This window comes from Eleutherodactylus coqui, chromosome 12, assembly GCF_035609145.1.
Source record: "Eleutherodactylus coqui strain aEleCoq1 chromosome 12, aEleCoq1.hap1, whole genome shotgun sequence".
Lineage (NCBI taxonomy): Eukaryota > Metazoa > Chordata > Amphibia > Anura > Eleutherodactylidae > Eleutherodactylus > Eleutherodactylus coqui.
In genome coordinates, this window is record NC_089848.1 from 61,175,466 (window position 1) to 61,203,452 (window position 27,987).

The 27,987-nt window shown below is 36.3% G+C and overlaps 4 protein-coding genes across 4 annotated transcripts in view; all 4 read left to right on the forward strand.

Moving 5' to 3' along the window:
* The first annotated feature begins 4,592 nt into the window (after positions 1 to 4,592).
* HOXA13 (homeobox A13) lies at positions 4,593 to 7,305 on the forward strand. Its single transcript, XM_066585036.1, has 2 exons — positions 4,593 to 5,289; positions 6,168 to 7,305. The coding sequence occupies exons 1-2, from the start codon at positions 4,638 to 4,640 to the stop codon at positions 6,410 to 6,412; spliced, it is 897 nt and encodes a 298-aa protein (XP_066441133.1). The 5' UTR covers positions 4,593 to 4,637; the 3' UTR covers positions 6,413 to 7,305.
* Positions 7,306 to 14,897: 7,592 nt separating this feature from the next.
* On the forward strand, positions 14,898 to 18,671 carry HOXA11 (homeobox A11). The gene is made up of 2 exons (XM_066584873.1): positions 14,898 to 15,902; positions 17,215 to 18,671. Exons 1-2 carry the CDS (start codon positions 15,251 to 15,253, stop codon positions 17,445 to 17,447), a joined length of 885 nt encoding a protein of 294 aa, XP_066440970.1. The 5' UTR covers positions 14,898 to 15,250; the 3' UTR covers positions 17,448 to 18,671.
* Positions 18,672 to 23,595: 4,924 nt separating this feature from the next.
* Positions 23,596 to 27,987, forward strand: part of HOXA3 (homeobox A3) — a 60,080-nt gene continuing 55,688 nt past the window's right edge. The window contains exon 1 of the mRNA XM_066585301.1: positions 23,596 to 23,734. The gene's annotated coding sequence lies outside the window, so the exon portion shown is untranslated. The remainder of the gene's footprint in view (positions 23,735 to 27,987) is intronic.
* On the forward strand, positions 24,744 to 27,868 carry HOXA10 (homeobox A10). The gene is made up of 2 exons (XM_066585305.1): positions 24,744 to 25,672; positions 26,787 to 27,868. Exons 1-2 carry the CDS (start codon positions 24,862 to 24,864, stop codon positions 27,059 to 27,061), a joined length of 1,086 nt encoding a protein of 361 aa, XP_066441402.1. The 5' UTR covers positions 24,744 to 24,861; the 3' UTR covers positions 27,062 to 27,868.

Sequence of the window (27,987 nt, forward strand, 5' to 3'; positions counted from 1 at the left end):
CTTATTCGCAGTACTTTATAAAATGAAAATTATATGCAGTTATTATTGTAACTTTTGAACTCATTTGTAAATAATTGTACCAAAACACTTAAGTCATTTCACCTACAGAAGAAATTTAAAGCAAATTTGCTAAACTGGTATTCCTTGTTTAATTACCAATGGGCGATCTAAAGGGGAGCAACAATAGTAACATTAAAAACTCATTAACATTTGACGATTCTGAGATTGTATGACCACATTGTACAGAATATTATAACTACCTAGTGAATATCACACATAATAAGGCATTGATATATAGGTGATGCCATTGTGGACGCCATATATTAAGGAATACTTTATACTAAATTTTGTTTTGCTGTATGCTGTAGTGAATGTAATTTTCTGTTCTGGTAATACATTGTTTGTGGGGTGAGAAATGGCGCAATGAGTACTACTACTTTTGACTTAGTTGTTCCAGTTATATAACTGCTATGTTATTTGATATTTAATACAGTATGTTTAATTAGTTGAGTTAGATATTATGGTGATGTGATATAACCTGTCAATAGATACATTTTTCCGATAGATCAGTATGTTTATGTATATGTCTATCTATGGGGGTATTATATGGCAGATTCACACCTCCATATTAGGGAGAGCACTTTTTTCTCTTTACTGAATTTAGGATTAGGTTTCCTGTGAAATATCCCAAATCATGTGATATGGACACAAGCCCCTGATACCATGTTTAGCACCAAGTGCTGAAGCATCAAAATCCTATCTGATGTGTGCAGTAGTGACATAGCAATAGCTAAAAATAAGATTGTATGCCCTGGACAGGAGATGAGGGGCTGCTGCATCCTAGATCAGGTAACTGCGGTACTTTAATGCAGAGCAATGGTTGGTTCCTGACATTTTAAAAGCACTGCTCTGCCTTAGGTTACATTAAATCCCTTTAGAAGGTTGGATGTTTTACATACAGCTATTTTATATTGAAGGGATTGCTTGAATGGAAGAATGAAGGTAACAGAATCAGATCGAATTAACCCTCTCCTTTCCGAACTTCACAACGTGGCTTCACCCTTTTAAAGTGCACTGTTGTGTAATGTAGACATCACGAAACTTGTTACTACAAAGGACATTGCGAAGTACTTAAGAAATCAGGGGCAATGGTAATATATATATATATATATATATATATATATATATATATATATTATATATATATATATATATATACAACCATTGGTTCCTTAAGTACTACGCAATGTCCAATGTGTGTTTGTGTGTGTGTGTGGTGGGGTCACCGTATTATTATAGCTGATGTCCACGTACCGGCTTATCAATTCATGTGTAGCTAGCATTGCTGTGTAATTACTGTTGTCTAGGTGGGCATTGACTTTTATAAAATCTAGTAAGACAATGTTTTGTAATAACTACTCAGCCGTAGCACATTATTCCAGTCTTGATTTTCCCCAGCTCTTTGTTTCCAAAGGGTATCCAGCCATCCTGGTCAACAACACTTACGTCTCAGGCCAGACAAAGCAAAGGGTCCCAAATTGCAGAGCTGGAAAAAAGCCTTTGAAGAAAACCACTTCCTTACACCAGGGGTAAGACAAAACATGGCTGTTAAACTTGAACTTCAGAGGAATGAGTGAGTGTACTGAACAGTATGGAAAGGGAAAAGAAAGAAAGTCAGATATTAGATAGATAGATAGATAGATAGATAGATAGATAGATAGATAGATAGATAATAACCAAATATGTGAACTTCTATCACATTATTACTAGGTATTAAGTGATGTAATATGTGTACATGCACACATATACTGTATATAGGTATGTATACACATATTTAACACTATATGATAACACTACCAGCAAGCTTGTGCAATGAAGATCATGCTTTTTCAGTGCAGTAGTGTATTTATTTTTAGTAAAGATGTATATTAAAGTTTTACCTTTTGTGTCTCCTGTACAGATGCCGGATTGGTACCAGTACAGCTCCAGGCACAGCAGCCAGTGTTTTGCAGGCTGTCTACAAGGAAAGACACATATTAGTGGGAATCTCTGGTCTAGGGCACCGGGGAAGTGTCACACTGTTTAATTACCTCGTGTGTAGACACCATTTGTACAAAGCAGAGAGATTTTTCCCCTCCTTCATTAATTATATTCTTTACCTTACCGAATAGCTCCTAGCACAATATTATGGGAAGCTCTGTTTACAAAAGGATATTATAAATGTCCCTGTATAACATGCTATGACCTGGAGATACGTTTTAATTAATAAGCCCGTCAAGAGCATATGATTTCCTATAGTTACCTATTGTATATTGCTAAATGTTGGATCAAATGAAAACCTGAGACTATAAAATATACGTACTGCTTGGAAAAAATCTCATTAAGACTTGTCTATATGTTGAAGGATTACATGGAAGGAGTTTTATAAACCATATTAGTATATCATTCAATGGCAAACGTTATTATTACACGTAAAAATATTGCTGCTAATGCTGATTATTATCATGTCAAGCTATGGATATACACATCATACAGCATATGAATCACTGCGCACAACAGGCATACACCATGTATATACGCATATAACAAATATAATATGTATACTGTAATATTGTAATTTTGAAAAAAATATATATGTATATGTGTGTGTGTCTGAGTGTAATGTATATTGAAAGTAATATTATTTTATTTTTATATGAGACCGACATATAGATAAATAAATACATAGACTTTTGTCCTGGGTTGAATAATAATTAATTATAATAGCAATAATAATAATCCGCAGTCATCACCAATGTGACGTATTATTATCAGTATTAGATTACAATAAACTAAACGACATCCCTATTTAGTGTAATTATGTCTTCTAATAGGTCAATAAACCTTCCTTTCTTGAAATAATTTGAAAACATTTCCATCTTTCACAGACATGTGCAAACCAATAGAGATATACTAATTGTATATTTATGTCTTGAAATTTTACCAGCAACTCATTACATAACTCCCTCACTAATGACTTCCCAGGAAAGACATGATCTCATTAAATATGGTAATCATTATCCGGGTAGGGTTTGTCTCTTTATGTGGCATATGTCATATTTTCTGTAAATTGTTATTTATTCCATGAAATAATGGACTTTGCTAATGCATCAAGCGATGTATATGACATTGTTAGTATTCCATGTACTTAACTCTAATGTTATTGTGTACATAAAATCACATGTCAAAAATATATCTGGCAATTATTTGACCATATTATTGTCTATTTTGGATGTGCATTTTGATGTGTTGGTGATGACCTATGAAAATATATTGCTACATTATGACACGGTAGTTGCAATGTTCTGAGGATGGACGCACAATGCACCATGACACATACTAGGTTTTAGTACATGACCTCGGTGTACACGACTTTTAGTAATAAGTGACTCTAGGACGTAATTGGCAGTGCACATTTTGGCTAGACAAGCACTTTCAACTTGACCTTGGCCTGTATCCCCCACTCAGCACTCATGCACAGTTGCCCTGTGGTCAGTCCTATGTGTGTCTAGTACAGTATATTATCTCAGTCCTCAGAGGGACCCTCTGTGAGCCCTTGCTGCAACCTATTTCGTTATGTCCCATGATCATATCATTGTATACAGTCACCCAGGCGTTGGTAACAATACTAGGGCAATTGTTTTCCAGGAAAAATATCTAATGGTTATATAAAGCTGAATTGGGCAGTAGAATACCATTATATAATATGTGCAAAGATTTTAAACGAAATTATCATTCATTGCAATCAATTTGTCCAATACATTTTAAGAGAGCCTTCATGCAGTGAGTGCAAAATATTTCGCTATATAATAGTACTACTTTGCTTGATATATAATGGTGTGTGTTTGTTTGTGTGTGCAATTGCACATGCCCAGGCGCTATTTTTATATGTTGTTTATATCTACCTCAATCCTTCTAATGTTGAAGCATATTTTTCTACTTTGCAATCCTCCTTATGTGGAGGTTTATTTTTCTTACTTTTTTAGTTTATTCAATCAGTTCAATTTTCTATTATCTCCAGTTTAATAAGTTTCTATCACCGCCTTCTTATGTGTACATATTATAGTTTGTTTATAAATTAGATGATTAATTAATGTTTTACATCTCTACTTCTTTGCCTTATCTGTATATTATGGTTCTATTTTTTCATGTTTTTCCCCTATAACCGCATATACATAATAAATTGAACAAGTACATGTTACATTACTATTAAATGCATATAACTGTAATAAAATGATGGGGGCAGAGGAGTGATGCAATAGTTGCATTTTCTAATCCTGTGGTCCTTGCCTATGTGTAGAATTATCACTACACATGTTGTAGAGTAGATAAATTAATAACAATGCCTGATATTAGAAAGAAATGAGGGGATCATACATTCAATACTGACTTATGAGAGAAGAGGAAGAAGAAAGGAGTAAAAAAGTGAGTTATCTGCCTTGTGCAGCTCAGCTCTGGGGTCTGGCAGCTGCTTTGCATATCACGTGACGCGTCTGGGCCAATGAGCGGGCGCGCCGAGCCAGGCTGAGGCTACACTCACAGAGCTGCAATGTGTTCTGCTCAGTCTTTGGGGCTTTTAATGAGGAGCTGCCCGGGCTATGACAGCCTCCGTGCTGCTCCATCCCCGCTGGCCCGAGCCGCTCATGTTCCTCTACGACAACGGCTTGGATGACATTAATAAGAACATGGAAGGATTTGCAGGCAGCAACTTCGCAGCGAACCAGTGCAGGAACCTGATGGGGCACCCAGCTGCAGCATCTCTGGCCCCTAGCAGTGCCTACTCCTCCAGTGAGGTGCCAGTGTCGGGCATCGCGGAGCCTGGCAAGCAGTGCAGCCCCTGTTCCGCGGTGCAGAGCTCCTCTAGTGCCAGCCTGCCCTATGGCTACTTTGGCAGCAGCTATTACCCGTGTAGAATGAGCCATCACAACACCATCAAGTCCTGCTCGCAGCCCTCCTCCTTTGCAGACAAGTATATGGAGACATCAGTCTCTGCTGGCGAAGACTTTCCTTCTAGGGCCAAGGAGTTTGCTTTTTACCAAGGATATGCCACAGCCCCTTACCAGCCAGTGCCAGGCTATCTGGATATGCCTGTAGTGTCTACCATTGGGGCACCTGGGGAACCAAGGCATGAGCCATTACTGTCAATGGATAGCTACCAACCTTGGGCTATTACTAATGGCTGGAATGGGCAGGTTTATTGTGCCAAGGATCAAAGCCAGCCAACCCACCTATGGAAATCCACCTTACCGGGTAACACGCCTGTAGCACTATACTAAACCTGTACTTTAAGTGTATTGTCTGCGGCAGAAATTTCTCTAATTTACAATTAATACTAATTTAGATAAAATATCTATCTATCTATCTACCTATCTATCTATCCCACTATCTATCTATCTGTGCCCATTATTATCTACATGTCAATATATAGAAATACATACAAATATATAGACTGAAAAATATAATCATAATCAGAAACATTTATATTACACACATATACAATAAACCTAACGTGTAAATTCCTGTAAATTTGTGTGTGTGTATGTATATATATATATACAGTATATACATATATATTATATTTTTTACACACACACACATATATATATATATATATATATATCGTGTGTGTGTGTGTGTGTTTATACTGCAATATATAAACATATATTTCAAACTTATACAATAAACAACGTGTAGACATCAGTATTTTTGTGCAAACGTACATATGTGTGTGTATAAATATATATCTGAATATGTGTATAAAGAAAAACAGGCTTATATGCAGAATTAATAATAGCAGAAGTTGTAAACACGGTTTAAATTATAACACCCTCTTATCAGTTTGTAGATTTTAATGTGCCATCAAGTTATTATTTTGTTGATAAATATCTAGTGATTGGAGTAATAATTTCATTCCGCCACTGTACACAACAGAGAAAGGTGTTCCTTGTCACGTTGCAGTAATATCTATCTATCTATCTATCTATCTATCTATCTATCTACCTATCTTGAGTGTATATAAATACATAGATATGCTGCGACTAATTGAGCACCTCTAGGATGGCTGTGTGGAGGGTGTAGATGTCAGGGTGGATGCACCATATCTCAGTGACCTGTACTTTCCCTTTCAGACGTGGTTTCACATCCTTCAGATGCCAATTCGTACAGACGAGGCAGGAAGAAGCGAGTCCCTTACACTAAAGTACAACTCAAGGAACTTGAAAGGGAGTATGCGACAAATAAATTCATCACTAAGGACAAAAGGCGCAGGATATCAGCTACCACCAACCTGTCAGAGAGACAGGTTACTATTTGGTTCCAGAACAGAAGAGTCAAAGAAAAAAAAGTCATCAATAAAATGAAGACCACTAGCTAATGAGTGGATTATGCTCAGCAGCTTCTTGTCACATAAAACTGGTTTCTTCTCTTCCTGGAGACCTTTAAATTTGGTTAAAATATAAAATATGGACAATTTATGGGGGGGGGGTGGTGAAAAAAAGATGAAATGAATTATTTGAAAGAGGCCAAGACTCTTATCTTGTTGGAGGTCACAATGCTTTATACCTACTGGTGGAATTCTTCTAATGCAGCCTGATATGACTTGTGATTTGATCATACAGAAAAGACTTGTAGCGTTTAATCAAGAATCGATGTAATAATTGCGCTTTGAACCTTGAAAACCAGTCTGCATGTTGAGTGACTGCTCAGGTAATTTGTATCTTTACTGTATGTTCACTCTATACATTCTCATATATTACCAGGAGGGTTATTAATTATGTTTTGATGAAGAATGTACAGTTATCTGGAGGGGGTGGATTTCAATCCATACCCAACAGTAAGTAGAAGCCTTCCTAGGTCTGTCCTGAAATTGTACATGGATATTGTGAGAAATGAGGTGCTTTAACGTTGCCTTGTTTTACATTAATTAATAATCTGGTTATTGGGATTACAATGAATCTACAAAGGACAGAGTCAATCTCCACATGGACGGATTATTGTAAATACCCGGTTGTGTATAATAAATACCCATATTACAGAAGTATAAACCTGCCATGATATTTAATGGCTGACTCTTTAGAATGGTATTAGCAATCAGTTTGTTTATTCTCTGTCATTTGGCCGCCATTAGATAATGATGTCCAATCATTTCCAGCACTTTTAATCTCATCAACAATTATTTGAAAAGTTTGTTTTGTCTCTACCCATTTCTAAAAAAAATGCTATCTTGTAAATACTGATAATAATAAATTAGCGCACTGTGAACGTTAATTGTGCATCAGCCATGTTTATTTTGCCCTGATCCGCTAATTGTATTATTATCCATGCATAACTAAGTATCAATGTAAGAACTCAGTAGAAGAGTAATGTGAGATTCACTAATATTCAACTAATAGTTATGTAGAGATCATTAAACTGTGTATATCCGGTTTAGAATCCATAATTAATACATACATACAGTTATTAGGAGGAGTTTATTGTGGTATTGAGTAATTGATATTGCATTGGTCTTGGTAACGATTAGCGGTATCCTTCTGAAAAAGACATTCACCAGAAGGATTCTCTAATGATTCTTAACTCGGAGCTGTAGTTTCTGGGAAGCTGTGGCGATTGTTGAAACAACTGGATGGGAAGGCCTTAAACCTTGACCTTGAGGAAAAGAGACAATTTGTGACCTTGACTTCTGACAGCTCATGAATAGGCATCACTGGGATTAGTAGGTCAATAGCGCCATCTGGTGTTCAAAAGCAGATCTACAGCGCTGATGATAAGCTGCTACTAGGATTGGTGCTTGTTAATGTGTACACTTGTAATCAACTCATTTTTACTAATTACAATAGATTTTCAAGTTTGCTAAACTTATTGTGGTTTACTTAAAAAAGATAGATCTTGTGCACAATGTCGGTTTCAAAGGTATTCTCAGTCCTGTACTTTTTAGAAATAATATTTTATTGATCGTTTTAATCTTTAAAAACTTTATTTCTTCTCCTTATCGAGTTTTAGACCAGGGTATTATGGGTGCATTTTAAAGATGAGTGTTCCAGCCTGACCCGAACTCACAGCATGATGGGGATCTATGAAGTGGGTGGGTTGAAAGTAGAAGTAGGGACGTACAAAGAACCCATGGAACCCCAGAACAAAACTCAACATTTGCCACCCCTCACCAATATATATATATATATATATATATATATATATATATATATATATATATATATATATATATATATATGTATATATGTATATATAATACTGGGGCAGGATGAGACATAAAGTGTTCAGCTCTAGTATATCTCAAAATAATGCATTTATCATATAATGCATGCAGGTACTGGCTCTACACACCTCAAGTGTTTATAGGTGATGTTGTCTCTGCAATCGTCTGCGAATATTTTCCTGATGCGTATAGGAAGGCAGAAATGTTCATATTTTCTTAACTGTATTTTAAAGTTTGAAGGGCTTTTTGGTTTGTTGGTTTGTTTTTGTGTTCCACGTATTTTAATTGCACCAGAGTACGTAGTAATATTAATATCTAATGATACTACTATATTACATATAGTATATATTCATACAACACTGGTTACAACATTTTTAGTTGATTTTTAAGATGATTTGATTGGCTTTAATCTCGAAATTTATGATTCTTTCCTATTTAAATTACACAAGTTACAGATTAATTTTAACATATGATTTTTCTCTCAACGTATTTATTGAGAGGTCCAGTAACTAAATTATAGTTTTACAATTAGGTAGATTTGTATGCAGTTTTAAAATTAGATAATTGAGTGTTAATGCAAAAGAATAGTAGTGAAATGTCTATGCCTGAACTACTTCAGTTTATTGAGGGTGGAAGGTAAAAATGAAAAAAAACCAAAACAATAAATAGCCCTAATTCACCTGCTAAAATTATACTATCCTATTTTTGTTATTTAAGCTGTTTTTTGGGGGGTGCACGACATATATAATGCGTCTGCGATAGAAAGCAGTATAGATATCTGTATGAAGAGATAGATAGATAGATAGATAGATAGATAGATAGATAGATAGATAGATAGATAGATAGATAGATAGAGTTATGGCAGATCATTCTTGTCACGTAGCATATCATCAATACTCTCCCGAGTGCACTAATGTGACAATCCTCTGTGTAACTTTTTATTCTGTAGATATATTTAACAACCAAGGAAATGTGTCACTCCATTCAGCACTTCGCAGGGGAAATTAATATTTCACCAGGACATCCTGGGGTTAGCATTAAAAGATTACTACGTGTTCAAGTTTATTAGTTATAAAATACCATGGTATTCATATAATTGCAGACCAAACAACTGTTGACATTCTGCATATGCCAACGAGTTCATAAAACTTCCTTGCATATGATTAACACATTCAGGAGCTTCACAGGGCAGAGCTTTTTTTTAAGACAAAGTGGCGTATGAAGAAATACAAACTACCCAGCTATGTGATGTAATTCCATGAATCTCAGTTAGGGTGGCGCTGCTGAGTACAAGGCTCCTGTCCCTGTCACATAAGTTTCAAGTTGTATATATAAAAAGCAAGGTGATTTAATAGTACCCAGAATATTAATACAAATCATAAACCATTGTAATTAACGATGACAGCCACAGGGCTGACCATTTGCATCAGGCCCGCTTGTTGGAGGCTTGGATGTTTTTTCTTTTCTTTCTTCTTTTAGTATTTTGTCCTCGTCCTTTTTGTTTGTTCTTTTATTCTTTAGTCTAAAATTTGATGCATTTTTAAATGTATTTTAGTGTGTATTTATTGTGAGTCGAGTGGCCTCTAATCAGTATTGTCTTTTGTACTTGTTTTTCTTTTTTATGCCTATGTTTTTTCTGTTGCTAGTCAGTATACTGACCGTGGAGTAATGTATTCTGGTTTCTGTTGATCTTTCCTTAGTAGTACAGCTTGGTCTCAGCGACTTTATTGTACTATATTATAATAGGATATATCACGGTTATACATTCTATATGACATGTTAGAATTTTACATCACAGACAATGTAATGTAAGTCAGTGGTGATCTTTTTTATGCATATATTTAAGAGGAGCAGGCAGTTATGAGGCTTTCTGTGGCCGAAGGCACTGGGGCATGCTGCTAGGAAGAAAGCAGCAAAAAGCTCACTGTTCTGGGTGCAGAAAAGAAGACAGAACCATGCTTTTAGCTGTAATGAGGAGATTAGTCAACCAAACCTTTGTTTAGGATGTACTATAACGTCCCCTTCTGGAGACACTAAGTCACTGCTCGATAGATAGATAGATAGATAGATAGATAGATAGATAGATAGATAGATAGATAGATAGATAGATAGATAGATAGATAGATAGATATTACTGCTACGTGACAAGGAATACCTTTCTCTGTTGTGTACAGTGGCGGAATAAAATTATTACTCCAATCACTGGATATGTATAATAGATAGATGTGCAAAAATTTCATCACATGCTCCATTCAGTGTTCAATACTGAAAACAATAAGTAAGCAGCATAAAACCTCAGTTAACTGTTGCAAATGGGTTTTAAAATAAATTGCATTTTAAAATGTTTTTTTTTTCCATTACTTAGGTTTCATGCAGCTTACTTCTTGTTTTCACTACCGAATACCGAAAGGAGTATGTGATGCTATTTTTTGCAAACCTATGTAGATAGGTGGATAGATAGATAGATAGATAGATAGATAGATAGATAGATAGGATATATGTATTTCTCTATCTCTTTAAAATAGGCATGATAACTTCCGACTTCACATGCAAAATCCATATAGTGAAACGTACACTTGAACCTGACAGTGGTTGTTTCCTGCCTTTTAGGCCGTAAAGTTCAATTACACACACATGTGTATGTGTGTATATTCATATCATTGTGTTGGTTGGTTGGTTAAACAACATATTGATGAGACGTAGGAGATAAGTATATATATATATATATATATATATACACACATATAAATATATATACATATATATATATATATATATATATATATATATATATATATATATATATATATATCTTTTGCGTTGACCAATCAACACAATAATAGTTGAAACACAGAAAGTGATTTATCTTTTAACAACTGTTTTTAGCAGTTTACACCTTCCCTTTTCCTTTCATTTTTTTTCATTCATTGAGCATACGTGTCATCTTGCAGTAAAGATCATCAGCACAATTATTGACATCAAATATATTTTATTGCCATATTATTTTATTTCATTGTATCAAGAAAACAATTGCAGAAAGTATTCTCTTTTTTCATACAAAAATACCACGTGACTTGCTCTTCACTTGTAGAAATATCACATATATGAAATATGTTGGTCTAGGATACATGTGATGGATACAGCCCTGGTCAAGTATTTAGGTAACTGAGAAATCACAAATGTGATCGAGATTCGTGTTTCAGCGCTTCTGTTCCTGAGTTGATGCATTATTCCTATTGCAGCGTGCTCGGTTATTTTTCTATAAGGTAGCTTACATAACACACATTCTGATATTTTGCATTTCTGTATCCAGCATAATAACTTCTAAAAACAGCATGTTTTTAGTGCAGAAGCGGTGTGAGAAATTATATTGATTAGAAACTCCTGTATTTTCTATTGTATATGTGTGCCTTCAGAAATCTAAAGCCATCTTCAAATCTATATTTCATCGGAGGAAAACAAACATATTGGAGTTCAAGTTCAAGGTATTATATGTATTTGGGATTAGTTCATGATACATAGATATCACTATAATTCTCTGTACAGTAGGGAAGTCCCGGATGTGTTATTATGTTGCTCCCAGTGCCTATAATAACATTAATGTTGTGTAGTCACACGACCACTCGGCCATAAGACTTTCCTTTAAGATAGTATTTTTCTGTCCTCTTGCTGTGTCAGTAGGAAATAAATTAATAAATTCTAAATGTTGATTCCATAGGCTCTGCTGTTTTTTACAGGCTGGCTTTTTTCCTACTATAGGCACATATGTGGGAAGCAGACTATTCAGTGCCTGCCAGACGGTCTAGATTACATGTTGTCACAACCCCGCAATTGCCTGCAATAGTCATAGACCTGCACCTGTAAATGGCCACTACAAAGAGTCTAGTGCTATATAATTAATGTATTAGAAAATCTACTGCCGGGTAGGATAAAAAAGTACACATCCGCTGACTAAAATTACATACATAAAGTAAACTACTACTAAAATAAATAACTTAAGCAAGTAATGTGATCGTCTGCAAAAGTGTCTGTTTATCCATATCTATCTATCTATCTATCTATCTATCTATCTATCTATCTATCTATCTATCTATCTATCTATCTATCCATCTATCTATCTCCTATCTATCTATCTATCTATCTATCTCCTATCTATCTATCTATCTATCTATCTATCTATTATCTATCAAGTGCGTGTTTATGTATGTGTAGCTATATTAATGTATGTGTATGTAATATATGTATATATGTTGTTATTATCAATTTAGCTCTCTATCATTATTCCAAAACTGTCTTTATTTAGTATTTTTTCTATTAACTATCAATGCTATTTTCTAAGTTCAATACGGTAACCTAAAATTTTTAGAATGTAAGTAATTGTATTTATTATTATCATTGTTATTATTATCAACATCATCGCTATGTGTTAACAATTATTACAAATTGAGTTTTTTTTATTTTTTTTCGGCCTGAGAAGTTTTACTTCACCACCCACAGACCTGTGTGCCTGTATCTATATATTTCTGCTCTATGATACATGTTATATATTAATGTCTATTTTTGGGGTGAGAGTAAATAATCTTTTAGAAAACATATAATGAAATATAATACTATTACGTGCTGGATTGTGTAGGAATAAACATTGAGCTGCAGTGTGTTATGGAGCTGGATTTTAGTAGTGAATCTAAACAAAGAGAACACAAAAAAACAGGGATCAGATTTGTTCCTTCAAGGAAAAGCACAGTCTGCAGCCTGCAGGGCCCCGGTTATATTTCCTCCATTATTATGTATTTTGTATCTCTGTGCATATTTGAAGTTGTAGAATTACTAATCTGAGGAATAACCCAGTTGCAAGGCCAGACTACCCATCATTTAAAGCCCAGGTCTGTGATTAAGGTGAAATACAGAATAGCAAAACATTTTTTCCTTGCAATAAAGACTTCTAATGTTCTAAGGTTTTACGCTAGAGCATCTGCAAGTATCTGTCCAGATACGTCCTGCAAGACCTGGTGGTAAATAGGTGTGTATACATGGCGTATGATCATATTAAATGCATTGTTTCTACGTCTATTTTCTACAATCTGCTCAACTTGCACAAAGAATCGCACACAGGACAGACAGACAGACAGACAGACAGATAGATAGATAGACAGACAGACAGACAGACAGACAGATAGATAGATAGATAGATAGATAGATAGATAGATAATACCTCATATGCATCCATACACTTGAACAAAATGAGAAAGATAGCAGGCGCATACATTATATTTGCACTCAAACATATAGGTGTACACACACATAGCCCACTGTTCTATGTAAATAAATGCAATTGCTGTCCCATCATACAAACCTTCCAGAGAGTAGCACACAGTGTAATCAGTGATTGCATGTAACATGTGGAGAGGAGGTCATGGGCTGCATGTAGGTGGCGTCTCCTGTGAGCCCCTGGCCAGGCCATGTCTGCTGTGACACAGGCTGAAGTTGACTGCCAAATGTGCCATAAAACCGCAGGTCAGTCTAGAGCTCTGCTCACTTCTCCTTGACGCGCCGGCTTCAATTATAGTCTTAAAAGCCTCAATACAAGTGTAAGAATTTGTTTTTCTTCTCAGAGGCGGGGCAAGGGTTGGCTATGGTGGCGCCTTTGTTTCACAGTCAAAAGAGACCCATATATCCATCCATCCATCCATCCATCCATCTATCCATCTATACCTAGCAATTCATGCAGCCAGCTGTGAGTTGTTCCAGATAGATAGATAGATAGATAGATAGATAGATAGATAGATAGATTACTGTGCAAATGTTTTAGGCAGATGTCAGATGTGGAAATAATGCTGCAAAGTAATAATGCTTTCGAAAATAGATTGTTAAATAACAAAATACCAAGTGAATGAATAAAAGAGAAATGTAAATCAATATTTGGTGTGACCACCATTTGCATTGAAAACAGCGTCTGTTCTTCTAGGTACATTTGCACATAGTTTTTGAAAGAATTCGGCAGGCAGGTTGTTCCAGACATCTTGGTGAAGTAAATTCTGTGGTTCTAGGCTTACTCAAATCCATCTGTCTCTTTATGTAATCCCAGGCAGACTGGATGATATTGAGATCGGGGCTCTGTGGGGCTATGTCATCACTCCCAGGACTCCTTATTCTTCCTTACGGCGAAGATTGTTCTTATTGACATTGACTGTATGTTTGGAGTCCTTATCCTGCTGCAGAATAAATTTCGAGTCAATCGGAAGCCTTCTATTTAAAAAATATCTTATTTTGCAGCATTTTTTCCACACCTGCCTAAAACTGTTGCACTGTACTGTATATATACAATCTGTAGAGCAATCAAAGCTTTGTGTGGAGAATTGAGGCTTTCTGGTCTAGTAGTGTAGTGTAAGACGATCAGATGTGACCATAGGAAGGAAATGGTGAGCTTCACTTAGGTTTGCAGCAGTCAGGGTGGGGGAGGGGGTATGATGCCTTCTGTTTTAGAGGCACTGCACATTCTCTCCCCCCCAGTTCACAAGGCAACATTACCTTATGCAACATATGGAATTGTATTTATATTAATATACAGTAGTGTGATATAATTTAATTACATAAATGTTCTATGCCTTCCCAGTGGAATAGACATGTAATGTTATTGCAAGAACAGCAAAGTACAGAGAGAGAAGACAAAGAGAGCATTTTGCAATAGATGTGTCAGCGTATATAAGGGATGTGCATGGCTCTGAGAGAGTCAGATGTGGAGAAAGCCTGAGTTGCATTGCACATTACATGCCTCTATGAAGCTAGAGCAAGTGACGATCTGTTGCTTCCCTTGAGATGGCTACAAAGAAAAGGGCCCATAGTCTCAGCTTGTCAATTTCCCCATGTGATCACATGACCAGCACCTCCCTGCTTAAGGATGGGGATAGATCTCCACGTCAGCTTACGTCTTCAAATTTCTACTTCACGGATCTGCTTCAAAGAGGCAGCTGCATTAGAGAATCATGTTAAGCTCAGCTAATGCGGACAGCCCGAGGTAGCCTAATGATGGATTTTGATGAGCGTGTTCCTTGTTCCTCTAACATGTACTTGCCAAGTTGCACTTACTACGTCTCGGGTCCTGATTTTTCCAGTCTTCCTTCCTTTTTACCCCAGACCCCATCTTCTCGTCCCATGCCCTATTCCTACTCCTCTAACCTAGCCCAGGTGCAGCCAGTGAGAGAGGTTACCTTCAGGGAGTATGCCATTGACACCTCAACAAAGTGGCACCCCAGGAGCAATCTGCCCCACTGCTACTCAGCAGATGACATTATGCACAGGGACTGCACAGGCACAGCTGCCATGGGGAACAGCTCTAATGTCTACCACCCAAATGCCAATGTGCCCTCCAATTTCTATAGCACAGTGGGCAGGAATGGGGTGCTGCCACAAGCCTTTGATCAGTTCTTTGAGACAGCCTATGGCAGCCCGGATAACAACAGCCAGCAGCAGCCCTCGGATTACTCTGTGGACAAACACTGCGACAAAGTGCCAGGAGCTTCTGCAACAACTTCAAGTTCGGAGCCCTGCAGGGAGGCAGAAGAGAAGGAGAGGAGGACGGAGAGCAGCAGCAGCAGTCGTAGCAGCTCCCACTCATCTTCCGGCAACAATGAGGACAAAGCCAATGTGTCCAGTACGTATGAAAGCAGCGCCTGCCCTTGTCGCACCGCCTGTATCTGGCGCAGCGCTGTTAAACTTTTATATGCTGTTTTATAAGCGTATAAGCTTTATGGAGGCCTTTAGATTTCCCTCAACAAAACTTTCTTATAAAAGGCAAGATCACGTGTTTAGCACTGAAATTGGCCGTGAAATAGCAGCGACCAATAGATGCCTTAAGACAATCCTTCCCCCTTTTAAAACTCTGGGGTCGGTTTGTAGAGAATATAGTCAGTAAAGAATGTGCTCCAATAAAATTACACAGTAACCCTGCATGGCTTCATATCATGGTCTGCCAGCAGGAATTCCCTGCCGCAAACATAGACACACAGGTGTTGCTAGGGATATGCTACTTAACAATGTATGATGGGCACCTAGACATACTAATGTAGGATGCCAGATCTGAGCTTGAACTGTAGCATTAATTTTATGGAGCACAACATAGAATTTACGGATTTAAGTATGGTAGTGGGTGACAGAATAGACTCAGCTGAGATGATAAGACAGAGATGGTGTTTCCAGTTGTACCTTATGCAGTCAGTTGCCTAGGATTCAAAAATTGAATTCTTCTTGTTTAAGTTCACATTATGAGCAGTTGATTATTGTAAAGGTATCAATACTTTCCATCAGTGTCTGTCCTGTAATGTGTGCTAGTAATAGAAATCTATCTATCTATCTATCTATCTATCTATCTATATCTGTCTAGCTGTCTAGATATGTTGTGCACCCATTTCATATGTGTGTGTATATATATATATATATATATATATATATATATATCAGTGTTTGGTACTGGACACAGTAAGCAAGCAGCATAAATCCTCTGTGAATTGTTGTAAATGTTTTTCTAATTAAACTAAATTTAAACAAAATGATAAATGTTTATTTTCTCAAATATTTACAACCGTTCATAGAGATCTTAGGCAGCTTACTAACTGTTTTCAGTACCAAACACCAAATGGAGCATGCTATGCAACCTTTTTCACATGCATACACACACACACACACTATATATATATATATATATATATATATATATATACATACACGTGTGTGTGTGTGTGTGTGTGTCGCACTGGATACTATCCCCATGCCATTGACTATTATGACGCATAGGCAATGAGAATAGTGTTTTTCAAGTATAATAGTTATGCCTTGAGTTGCTCGCTGGATTCTCTGCATTATTGTTAGGTATCTTCATCCTTGGGCCTCCAGTCATGCTATAAATGCCTTTATACTGGATGGGCTGCTTCATCTGTAACAATGCTGTATTTATTTTTGCTCCACAGGTGGACAGCGTACCCGTAAAAAGAGATGCCCTTATACCAAATACCAAATTAGGGAACTGGAAAGGGAATTTTTCTTCAGTGTATATATAAACAAAGAGAAAAGGCTACAACTATCACGAATGCTCAATTTAACCGACCGACAAGTCAAGATCTGGTTTCAGAATAGGAGGATGAAAGAGAAAAAAATTAACAGGGACCGACTGCAGTACTATTCTGCTAACCCTCTCTTATGAGAGTACCAGCGTTTCCCGGATTTATGGCTGTTGGTATATGGATTTCTAGAATAAAAGGAAGTACAAGCCTTCCTTATGGAGTGTAACTGCCTTTTGTATCTGAAAGGATAAGGGCAGCAATACTGTCTCCATTTCCTGTGCTTGGTTGCAGCAGGCACCAATGAATGACGCAAGAATTAGCTTGTATTAATGTAACTGGACAAAGGGTACTTCAAGTATCATTTGGTACGGATTTAAAGGACCAATTTGATTTGACAGTATGGTTATGGTGTCCATTGGATGATCTACAAGTCTTCTATTTGTTTCACATTCTCTTCATATATAGAACATTGCCCATCACAATACTGATCAGGATGCTTTCACCTTTGAATTAAAAACAATGAAAATGGGGAAAACACATGATTTTTTGTAGTTTACTTTCAACGCGACCTGCTGTGTCCCCCCTGTTGTTCATATCTTTATTGATCAGTTCGCCTATGTGGTCTATGAGTCAAGCACTTTGTTTGCTATTATCAGTCTTTCTTACTATCCTGTGGAAAACCACAGTTACAGATCAGACAACTCTTATCTAAAATAATGAATCTGTTTAAATGAGCAGCCAGACGATGATAACACCACAGAGAGGAAATAACTAATAATCAGCATAGTATCTTATATCCTTCATACCAAATACGGTCAGATGAATTATTTTACTCTGAAGTGAGGTGACCAGGCTATAGTTTATGTCAGATGAAATCTCATTTAAATATATAAATATATATAAGACCTAAAAGAACCAAAGTTATTAAAAGTGATTATATTTCAAATGATATATGAGTTTATGGGACATGATAATCTATTTGTACTATCTTCGTTTGAATGTATGTTTCATATGTTTTGCTACAAAATGTAAATAAATGTCATTTGGTATTTGGTTGAGATGCATTTTTACACATCTGATCTGGTGATTTTTTTAAATTTTGCTACAGATGACTTGTCATATTGGTTTTGACGTCGGTTTTGTCGCTTCTGCAGCATACAGTATATGAACTTTTCTGGGTGGGAGGGGGAATGTAAATCTTTGGCACAGATCACATGGCAAGCGGTCACTTATATGTCACTGTTCATTTACAGATTAATATTTTATATGTACATAGTAGAGTTTGTTTGATGCAGATGTTAGTGGGATGCATGTACATTATACAGCAAGAGAGCGCACAAGTCAAATAAACGTGGTTGAAAGTGTTCCTTTTGTGTTGGCTTTTTTACATGGATTTCAATTTGCACCTGCAATGCATGATTGATATGCTGCAGATTAAATACATTTTTCCATTCTCATTAGATTTCCAAGTTAAATGCTGGTAATTGTGCAGCCTCAGCGAGAAAAAGGTCACTGATAGAGAACTATTGATTGGGAGCTGAATCCCTTGTCTTGTACAGGATGATTATAGTGACAGAATCCATTATAGAGGTCTTGTTTGGGTAATGAAAGTTTTTAAACATATATTCGTGTATCACCTGGGTTACTTGGGCTGCAACTGGTTTACTCCTGTGCTGCTTTTAATCATAGGTCTAAGGAATTGCAAAAAGAGGATTTTCATTTTTTTATATAATTTTTCCACCAAATCTCTTTCTAATTTCTTATTTCCTAATAGCTTTCTGGCTTTGAACTTCTCTGAAGCTATTGTTGGACATCACACATAACCTTGAGAGGAATGTCTAGCATTCTGTGGTCGCCCTATTGTTTACAGAATTCTTTAGAGTTTATATTCTACTACAGGAGAAATGTCAAACATTACCAGGCTGACGCATATCTCTATTTGCATAGAAGTTTAGTGTGTTTTTTTAATTTTGTTTTTGGCAAATACAAGTAGGGCTACAAAACATCAACAATATTCTAAAATAAGGAGTGTGAGGGAATATGCAGAAATGAGATAGCAAGAAGAATGTCAATGAGACGTTTACAAGATATTTCCTTTTTTGGGTTAAATATTAACTAGCTTCTCTTACAAATGTTCCAGACCCTAGAGGCCTGCAGTTTATCCGCCAGAGTCTTTGGTCTGACCCAATAAAAGCACATGCTCTGTGTTGCTAAGGTAATTTGGTAATAAAACGTGTCTGTGATTTGGGATTTGCATATTTGGAATGCGAGGCCATAAACTAAACACAGGATAAGCAGCCATTTCTCAGAAACTAGTATTATCAGTGCTATCCAACAGTTGCTTCAATGGAGATAGCACATCTCTTTAATACAAAACAGCAGCATCTGCATAGCACCTGAGTGACCACCAGGTGGCGCTGCGCCGATCAATGTCAAAGCCGTTGTTCTCTGTGAAGCCAATATTAGAGTATTGGTCTTTTGTTCTTTGCTTATCAAGCGAGGAGACTCTTTAGAGATTTTTGTCTCTAGTAGGAAAGTCTGTCAGTCACTGGTTGCTTAAAACAAGCTGCTTGTTTGGAAAGAGCAGACAAAGTTCTAAGAAAATAACACTATTGTAATGGATGAGGGGGAAAAGGTGAGTAGTGGAGTGCACACTATATTCACGATAAAGGGTAATATGGACATACGTGTATGACTGTATAGAATACCTATATATATATATATATATATATATATATATATATATATATACACATATATATGTATATATATACACACATATATATGTATATATATACACGTGTGTGTGTGTATATATATATATACACATATATATGCATATATGTATATATATATATATATATATATATACATACCTTACAAAGTGTACAGGTGCATTTTTCAAGTACAGTACTGAAGGTAAACAAGGAAAAAGGAAGATGTGAAGATATAAATGTGTACTGACGTTTGCTATGGTATGCAGGATAGATGTGACATGTGATGATAGACCACTGGGCTTATAAATAAGTAATTTGATCTAAAATTGATTCATTGGCTAAATAAACTGTTACATCACTAGGTAGACACAAACAACTCAAATACATTATTTCAAGTCAGTCTAATATAATTATGTCGCCATGCTTAAAAAAACATATCACATTTATATAAAGGCTGTTAGATTTTGGAAATAATCCAACATTTGTATTTGACATAGGTAATAAACAGTTAATAAATGTTGAACAGATTTGTTGTTATATTTACGTTTTCAATCAATTTCTGTAAAGTTACAATAATGTAAATGGTTCTGAATTCTTGCATCGCTCATGGCATGTACTGTTATAACAGACTTTCTAGTGATCCTTTTTTTTTAAATAATATTTTGGACCGCAGGAACTCTTCATTCACAGACGTTAGGATTAAGTATTTCCTTATAGTGGATCCAAAAAAAATATACAAATATTGTAAAAAAGCCAATAATTACATTAAGTTGAAGTATTGTCTGACCCTGTATGGAATATTAAAAACAAATGCAAACGGATAATTGATAGCTAAAATTAAACAGGGAAATGTGTGTTGATAACATTTTAACTGCCCTCTAAGGTGACATTGCATTAAGTTTGCTGTGCTTTTGACATGGAACCATAAACTTTATAACTGACCACTTTAAAATGAAACATACTTAAATTTTTAGTATATAGTACTTATTTACACTGCAGTTTCCAAAATGCAAGGCCATTACCTCAATCCAATAGTCCATACACCCCAACTCAGTGTAGCCTATTGTCTGAATTCAGAATGTCTCCACTGGGATACTACTACTATTTTTGTATTTATTTTATTTCATTTGTCATGTTTGCAATTCAGGTTGCTAAATGTAACATTATATAATACTGCCATTGAATAGTTTTATCAAACGATGGAGATACACGTGTATCGTTTATAAATCTGCATCAACAATAGATATGCCAATCATTTTGAAATATAACAAAATATATATAATAAATGTAGAGGATTTATATGTGAACTAAATGCACACTAGATTGCATGTTTTTTATAACATTTGTTTTATCTATATCTATGATTTGTCAATAGATAGGTAGACAGGCAGATATTTTCTGATGTGGCTATTTTGTAGCAGTAAGGACATTGCTTTTCTGTTTTGGGGGGTATGGATTGGGGTGTAAGTTTTTTTCTTTATAGGAGGCATTTGTCACTTGGCACCACAGAGCTCTACATCTGATTTTAAGCACCACCCTGGATCTAGTCCAGAGGAAAATGAAAGTATTTGGCAACCGCAGGCATTCTTGACAGTTACAGTTGTCAAATAAGAAAATTAAAACAAAGGCAATTTATAGTTCTTTATTATGATATGTAACTAAATCATACATGAACTATCTATGTGTGCATATTTCAATGCACTTACATATTTTTACATAAATACACTAACTAGTACAACACAGTAAACAGAGTGATGCATATAATGTTAGATTGTATGCCCCGTTATAAATAGTTTATTTGCTGTTTCCTGTTTATGTTTTTGGCACTAATTTTCAATCAAGAAATAATATTCTTTTTTTCTAACCTCGCTATGCTAAAGCAGAGCTGCTCGCCTATAATCCAAGGCAGCTTCATTATGAGACTTCTCTCCTGCCTCTGTGAGGGGAAAATCTCTATTCACATAAGTCCCATTTATTCTTGAAAGGAGATTCCAGTCGGTATTTAAAAAGTAGTTTGGCACAAAGCAGCTCTTTCCTTCCTCTAAAGCTCCAAACTGACCATTTATCGTTTATAGTTAAGATTTAAATGTACTGTATTAGTTTTACTTGACTGAGCTTGATGATACTTAGTTTACTATTTGCCTAGCTTTTGTTGGTGATTAAAGAAAAGAATGGATCCCGCACAGCATTGGGCTATTAAACTTCATGAACTAGACGTGTGCCTGACTATAAAAGGCATCCACATCTCTCTGTATAAACATATGTGCACTCATCCAATCTTCCATATCCACACCTAGCACACTCTAATATTCCATCATACTAACACACCACTCAAGAATTATATAAATTATGACAGGCAGATAGCTACCCCTCCACACAACAAAACATACCAGTCATGAGAGTTCACTATTGAACATGGCCATTGAGACATCATGTGACAGTGCCTTTTGGTTGAAGGAGCTTCTCACAGAACAACTGCATTTCCCTCCTGCAGCAAAAACATCTAATTTTTACATAAACAATGTAATATGTGTCTGACATAAATCTTCAGCTTGGAACAGACAGATAGATATATCTCGACCAATAGATTGATAGAAACAGATGAAGATAACTGGCAATAAGTCACATATCTTAAATTTAATTGTATCTAAGCATCCATTTCACACACTACACACACACACACACACACACACACACAGTGTATGTGAAGCAGATGCTTAATCACGGCTAAGTATACTAAGTAAGTGACTAGCACTTTTTACATATATAAATATATAAGTGTGTATTTAGGCATATATATATGGGTTCGATACCTAAACACAGCTAGATGTATTTTGGGTGGCATTACGACTGATAAGTATTCTAGGTTCTCCCAAAAACCTTGTCAGTGTAGATTTAAATCGCAGGCACGTTTAAAATGTCCAATTTAAACATCTTTAAAATTACTATTATGAATTATTATTATTGTTGTTATTGTTGTTAGCCTCCAACTGAAGTATCAGAGCTCTGTTGAACAGCCCTGGTGTGCTATCCTGGGATATTGTGCTACATCTGTTACTTTATCAATAAATATAACTAAAGCTATATAGTATAATTAAAACTATAGCTGTTCAGTAACTGTGAATTAATCTGCAACTATTTAATACTCTGGGAATGTTCATATTTCTATCACTACTACTACTTAAGTGTTACTAATGTTATCAACGCCATCATTATAACCATCATTATAATTGCTTTTTTGTGTGTACTATATTGTTGTAGGGTTCCTGTTTTATATAAGGTATTGCTATTTTATAGAAGATAGTTTATATTAGCAGTGCTGACCTATGAATTCCATGTTTTCATATAATGCTGAGTATGCATTACAAAAGGCTGTATGCATATATAATGAGTGGTTTCATTGCTATTATAGAGAAACATTTTACAAGAAGAAGTAAAGTGTTTTACTGGGGTGCAATAAGGAGGGGAGGTTTCTTGTATGCAGTGAGCGTCCAGCAGTGCACAAACCTTGGAGAGGGCCCCTAGGCTTCCCATTCTTAACAGAAACATCTGAACTCTGCTCATTTCATATGCCCTTCCCAGAAGAAAGCCACAAGTGGAGACTAATAAAAATGTAGCCCAGAGTTTAAGAAGCAGATATTTTCCTTGTGCTTGTAGAGGCGGCCTGGGTCTTGCTCTAGTGTAGTCTACACAACGTCTGAAAGCCAAGGGTAAGTGCTCTGGGGATGCTTAAAATGCTGCACTGATTTACATACAATCAACTAATAAACCTGATTCATCTTTACTTTGCACACCACATCTAACTCCACCAGTGCGGTTTACATACAGTAATATTTTATCAAACCATCCCCATGTTTCTTTCTAGCTTCATAAATAATGCGGGCACAATATGGCACCATTCACAAAACTACAGCAAAAACCTGTAAACACTATTCATTCTGTCATTTTATTTTACTAACGCAAGGATGATAGGGCATCACATCAAATAAACTTTATACCGGCACACTATAAACAGCCGTAAACAATTCACTTATAACTTAATCCTCGCAATTTAAAGTATAAAACCTTATTCCACAAAAAAAGAGGTTTTATTATAAATAATGTATTTCAGTATAGCAGTCTGTTGCCTCGTGTAATTTCTAATTTATTTTACATATAGTTTACGTATAATGATGCAATTTAACATTTTTTGTGGTATTAATGATTTTACTAATAATAGATGTTATATCCCAATCCTTAGTTTTGGTCAAGTCACTTTCAAAGTACAACAACTTGTATTCACTTTTGCTTATTATACACTTCACATCTGGATGCTTTCTATGTGCTGAAAATATAATATAAAATATATAGCTTTAAAAATAAAAGCTATCAATTTAAATAAATTAATGAATATATAAAACAGCCTCACACAATAAAATGTGATATCTGCATCTTAAAACGCGAAAACTGTCACTGGATTAGAAGTCTTTAGACATTGATATTATTATTATTAGGAAATGATGTTGTGAGGGTTGCAATGGTGCAAATTGCGTGAATATTCAATAGAGAAATTGCTATAAATATTTGGATACACAGTGGAGAATATATTTACATATACTCATATATATTACTCATATATATATATATATATATATATATATATATATATATATATATACATACATATGCGGATGTAAATGTATGTGTGTATATGCATTGAGGTCGAGCTAAGATGAACCTTTGCATACGAAAGTGATCTGGGAGGGGTTGATGGCTGGGCTTGAGCTGTCATTGGCTGCATGCATTTTCAGTGGTGCAGGGCTATCTCTAATCATATTCAGCATGTTTTGCACAAGAAATGTCAGCCAGAAAGGAATATCTGCTCTCTTCGCCAAATTACCCCACAACAATGTCATGCTCGGAGAGCCCGGCTGCGAACTCCTTCTTAGTGGACTCCTTAATCAGCGCTGGCAGAGGAGCAGAAGCTGGGGGCTACTACCAAAGCACAGGGGTCTACCTGCCACAGCCTTCTGAGGTGTCTTATGGGTTGCAGAGTTGTGGACTTTTCCCCGTTTTGAGCAAAAGAAATGAAGGTATCCCCCCCAGTAACACAGCCCCCACATCTCAAGGCTATGCTCCAGGGATGGATGTCTGGCTAGATGCCCCCAGGTCCTGCAGAATGGAGCAATCTGAAAGCCAAGCTGCCACATCTTGTTCCTTCACACAGAACATTAAGGAGGAAAACTCCTATTGCCTCTATGACTCGGACAAATGTGCTAAGACTTCTACCGCGACTGACTTATCCACTTTCCAAAGGGTTAACTCTGAAACTAGCCCTGTTCATAATACCAGCTCTGTTCCAGTGCCAGGGTACTTCCGCCTCTCCCAGGCTTATGGCTCATCCAAGGGGTATGGTGCTGGGCACATTGCTGCTCCCCAATTTGCACCACAGCCCCAGGTTCGGTTTGAGCAGCCTCCTCTGTCCTTGTCATCAATGTCCGCAGAGAATGCCAGGAAAGACAGCGAGGAGTCCCCTCCTGCCAAGCTCCCCGGTGCCGCCGCCCAGCACAGAGCTGATGAGGAGGCCCACACGTCTTCATCCGGGGCTGAGGACTCTTCTCCGGCTCCTTCTGATAGCAGCAAACACTCTCCGGAGAAAGAAGCTGGAGGTGAGCGCTCACTCATACTCACTCTGCTGCAATCACACCACAAAGGGCTGGGGCACTATAGACCAAGATTACAGAGGAAGCTTCTCTTTATTATCAGCCTTTGAACTATTTAATAATTGGGCGTGAGTCTGTCATAAACATCATGTCCATTCTCAACTTTACACCACATGCTGCTCTTCTGTGCTTTGTCTTGGAGGAAGCAGGAAGCCCTAATAAAATAACACTTATTTATAGGGCTCATTACAGGCGCCAGACCAACCTCCCATACAAAATATGACAGTAAATAGCCCAGGTTACATGTGTGCTATGTACTTGTGAGGAGCAGCTTTTACATGTACATAATACGTCGCCCTGCAATGGCTATGGCCTGTGCTTTGCATACCAGCAGAGGATCTACTACTTTTCCAACCATCAGAATCTTATATATATATATATATATATATATAGAGAGAGAGAGAGAGAGAGAGAGAGAGAGAGAGAGAGAGAGAGAGCACAAATATATTTAAAATAATGGGACATGGATAGATAATAGATAGATAGTCTAATAGAGCATAAAAGTTAGGGAAGCTGTGCAGTATGTACTCAGTTTCCAGAAATATGCTATTAGTATCATCTAGAAAACCAAATAAATAATAGCAGAGGATTCTGCAGGTGCCGTTGCTTTTACTAGCATATATAAAATAGTTGAGCAATACTAAAATACATATATATATATATATGTGTGTGTGTGTGTGTTCCATGTGCAGCAATCCAAATTTCATTATTCTACATATATACAGGTGACTATAGTACATTCATGCCACCAGCACACTGTGAATAATAATAGAAATAATAGCAGTAGTGATACTAATATTAGTAGCAAGAGTAACAGTAATTACTATAACAGCAGCAATAATAAAAGCTACATATAGACGTATTTTTGTGCATTCTGAACACATTGAAAAAGATGGTCAGAGTTAGTTGACAAAGAGAGAAAGAGAGGGATATATGTCCCCTCCATTCCATATATATATATATATATATATATATATATATATATATATATATATATATATATATATATATATATATATATATATATGAATTTTTACATTTTTCTCTTTATTTTGTCCAGTGATCTCGAAAGGTGACAGTGGTGCCAATTGGTTAACAGCTAAGAGCGGCAGAAAAAAGAGATGCCCCTACACCAAGCATCAGACCTTGGAGCTGGAGAAGGAGTTTCTGTTCAACATGTACCTGACTCGAGAGCGTCGCCTAGAGATCAGCCACAGTGTACACCTCTCAGACAGGCAGGTCAAGATCTGGTTCCAGAACCGCAGGATGAAGCTAAAGAAAATGAACCGGGAAAACCGGATTCGGGAGCTCACAGCCAACTTCAACTTCTCTTGATGAGCTCCTCCAGAGAGAGCCAGTACTCTTCTTCTCCACAGTCACCTGAATGGATTGCCAGATCTGTACATTATTATGACCAGTATGTCCATCATCCACCCAGGTTTTTGGGTTAAAGCCATACTTGCACACGTCTTAAGAGCTTTTTTTATTATTATTATAATAATTATAATTATTTTTTTTAGACTGAGATAATTTTTATGACGGTTCCGCATTTATAAGTTGTATATTTACAGTCTTGTTCCTCCCTTTGTCTTGCATCCGGCATTGTATTTTATGTTGTTTTAAGAAAAGGTGGATGAGGCAGTAAAACACCGGTTCTCACATTTTATTGGGTCGAATGAAATGTTCCTTATTTCTCCAGGAAAAGGGAACTACTAGTTCATTCCTCAGTAAGGTCATAAAGACTCGTGAGGACACTTGCAGGATTCAGATGATTCTTGAATGTAGTCTTGTCTGTGTAGAAAGTGGTTACGTTTAGTAACAGCAGAAAAGCACATGGTCCATTATTAGTAGGTCTAATGTTCTCCTTCCTAGTGTACTGTTGTTGTAACACACAACAGAAGTCTTGTGGAGGAGGAGCGCTTCATTCCTCAGATATACTGTGAATTTACATGCTTTAAGTAAGTACAGAAGATAAACTTTATAGATGCAAATATGTGTAAATGTTTATTATTATTAAAAGGCCAATGTTTCTTCTTGATCCATGGACACATGACCATTATTATCCAGATCATATGCTGCTGTGTGCGACCTGGCCATGTTTATGTTTTCAATGAAGAATCAAATAAAAGAAAATGAATCCTTGGTATTTTTCTTCTTCTAATTTTGTGCCTGTTTACATTTTATTTACTTTTACAGCACCACAAGTTGCTTAACACCCCCCCCCCCCCCAACCCCCTGCAATTACTATAGGAATCCATTTA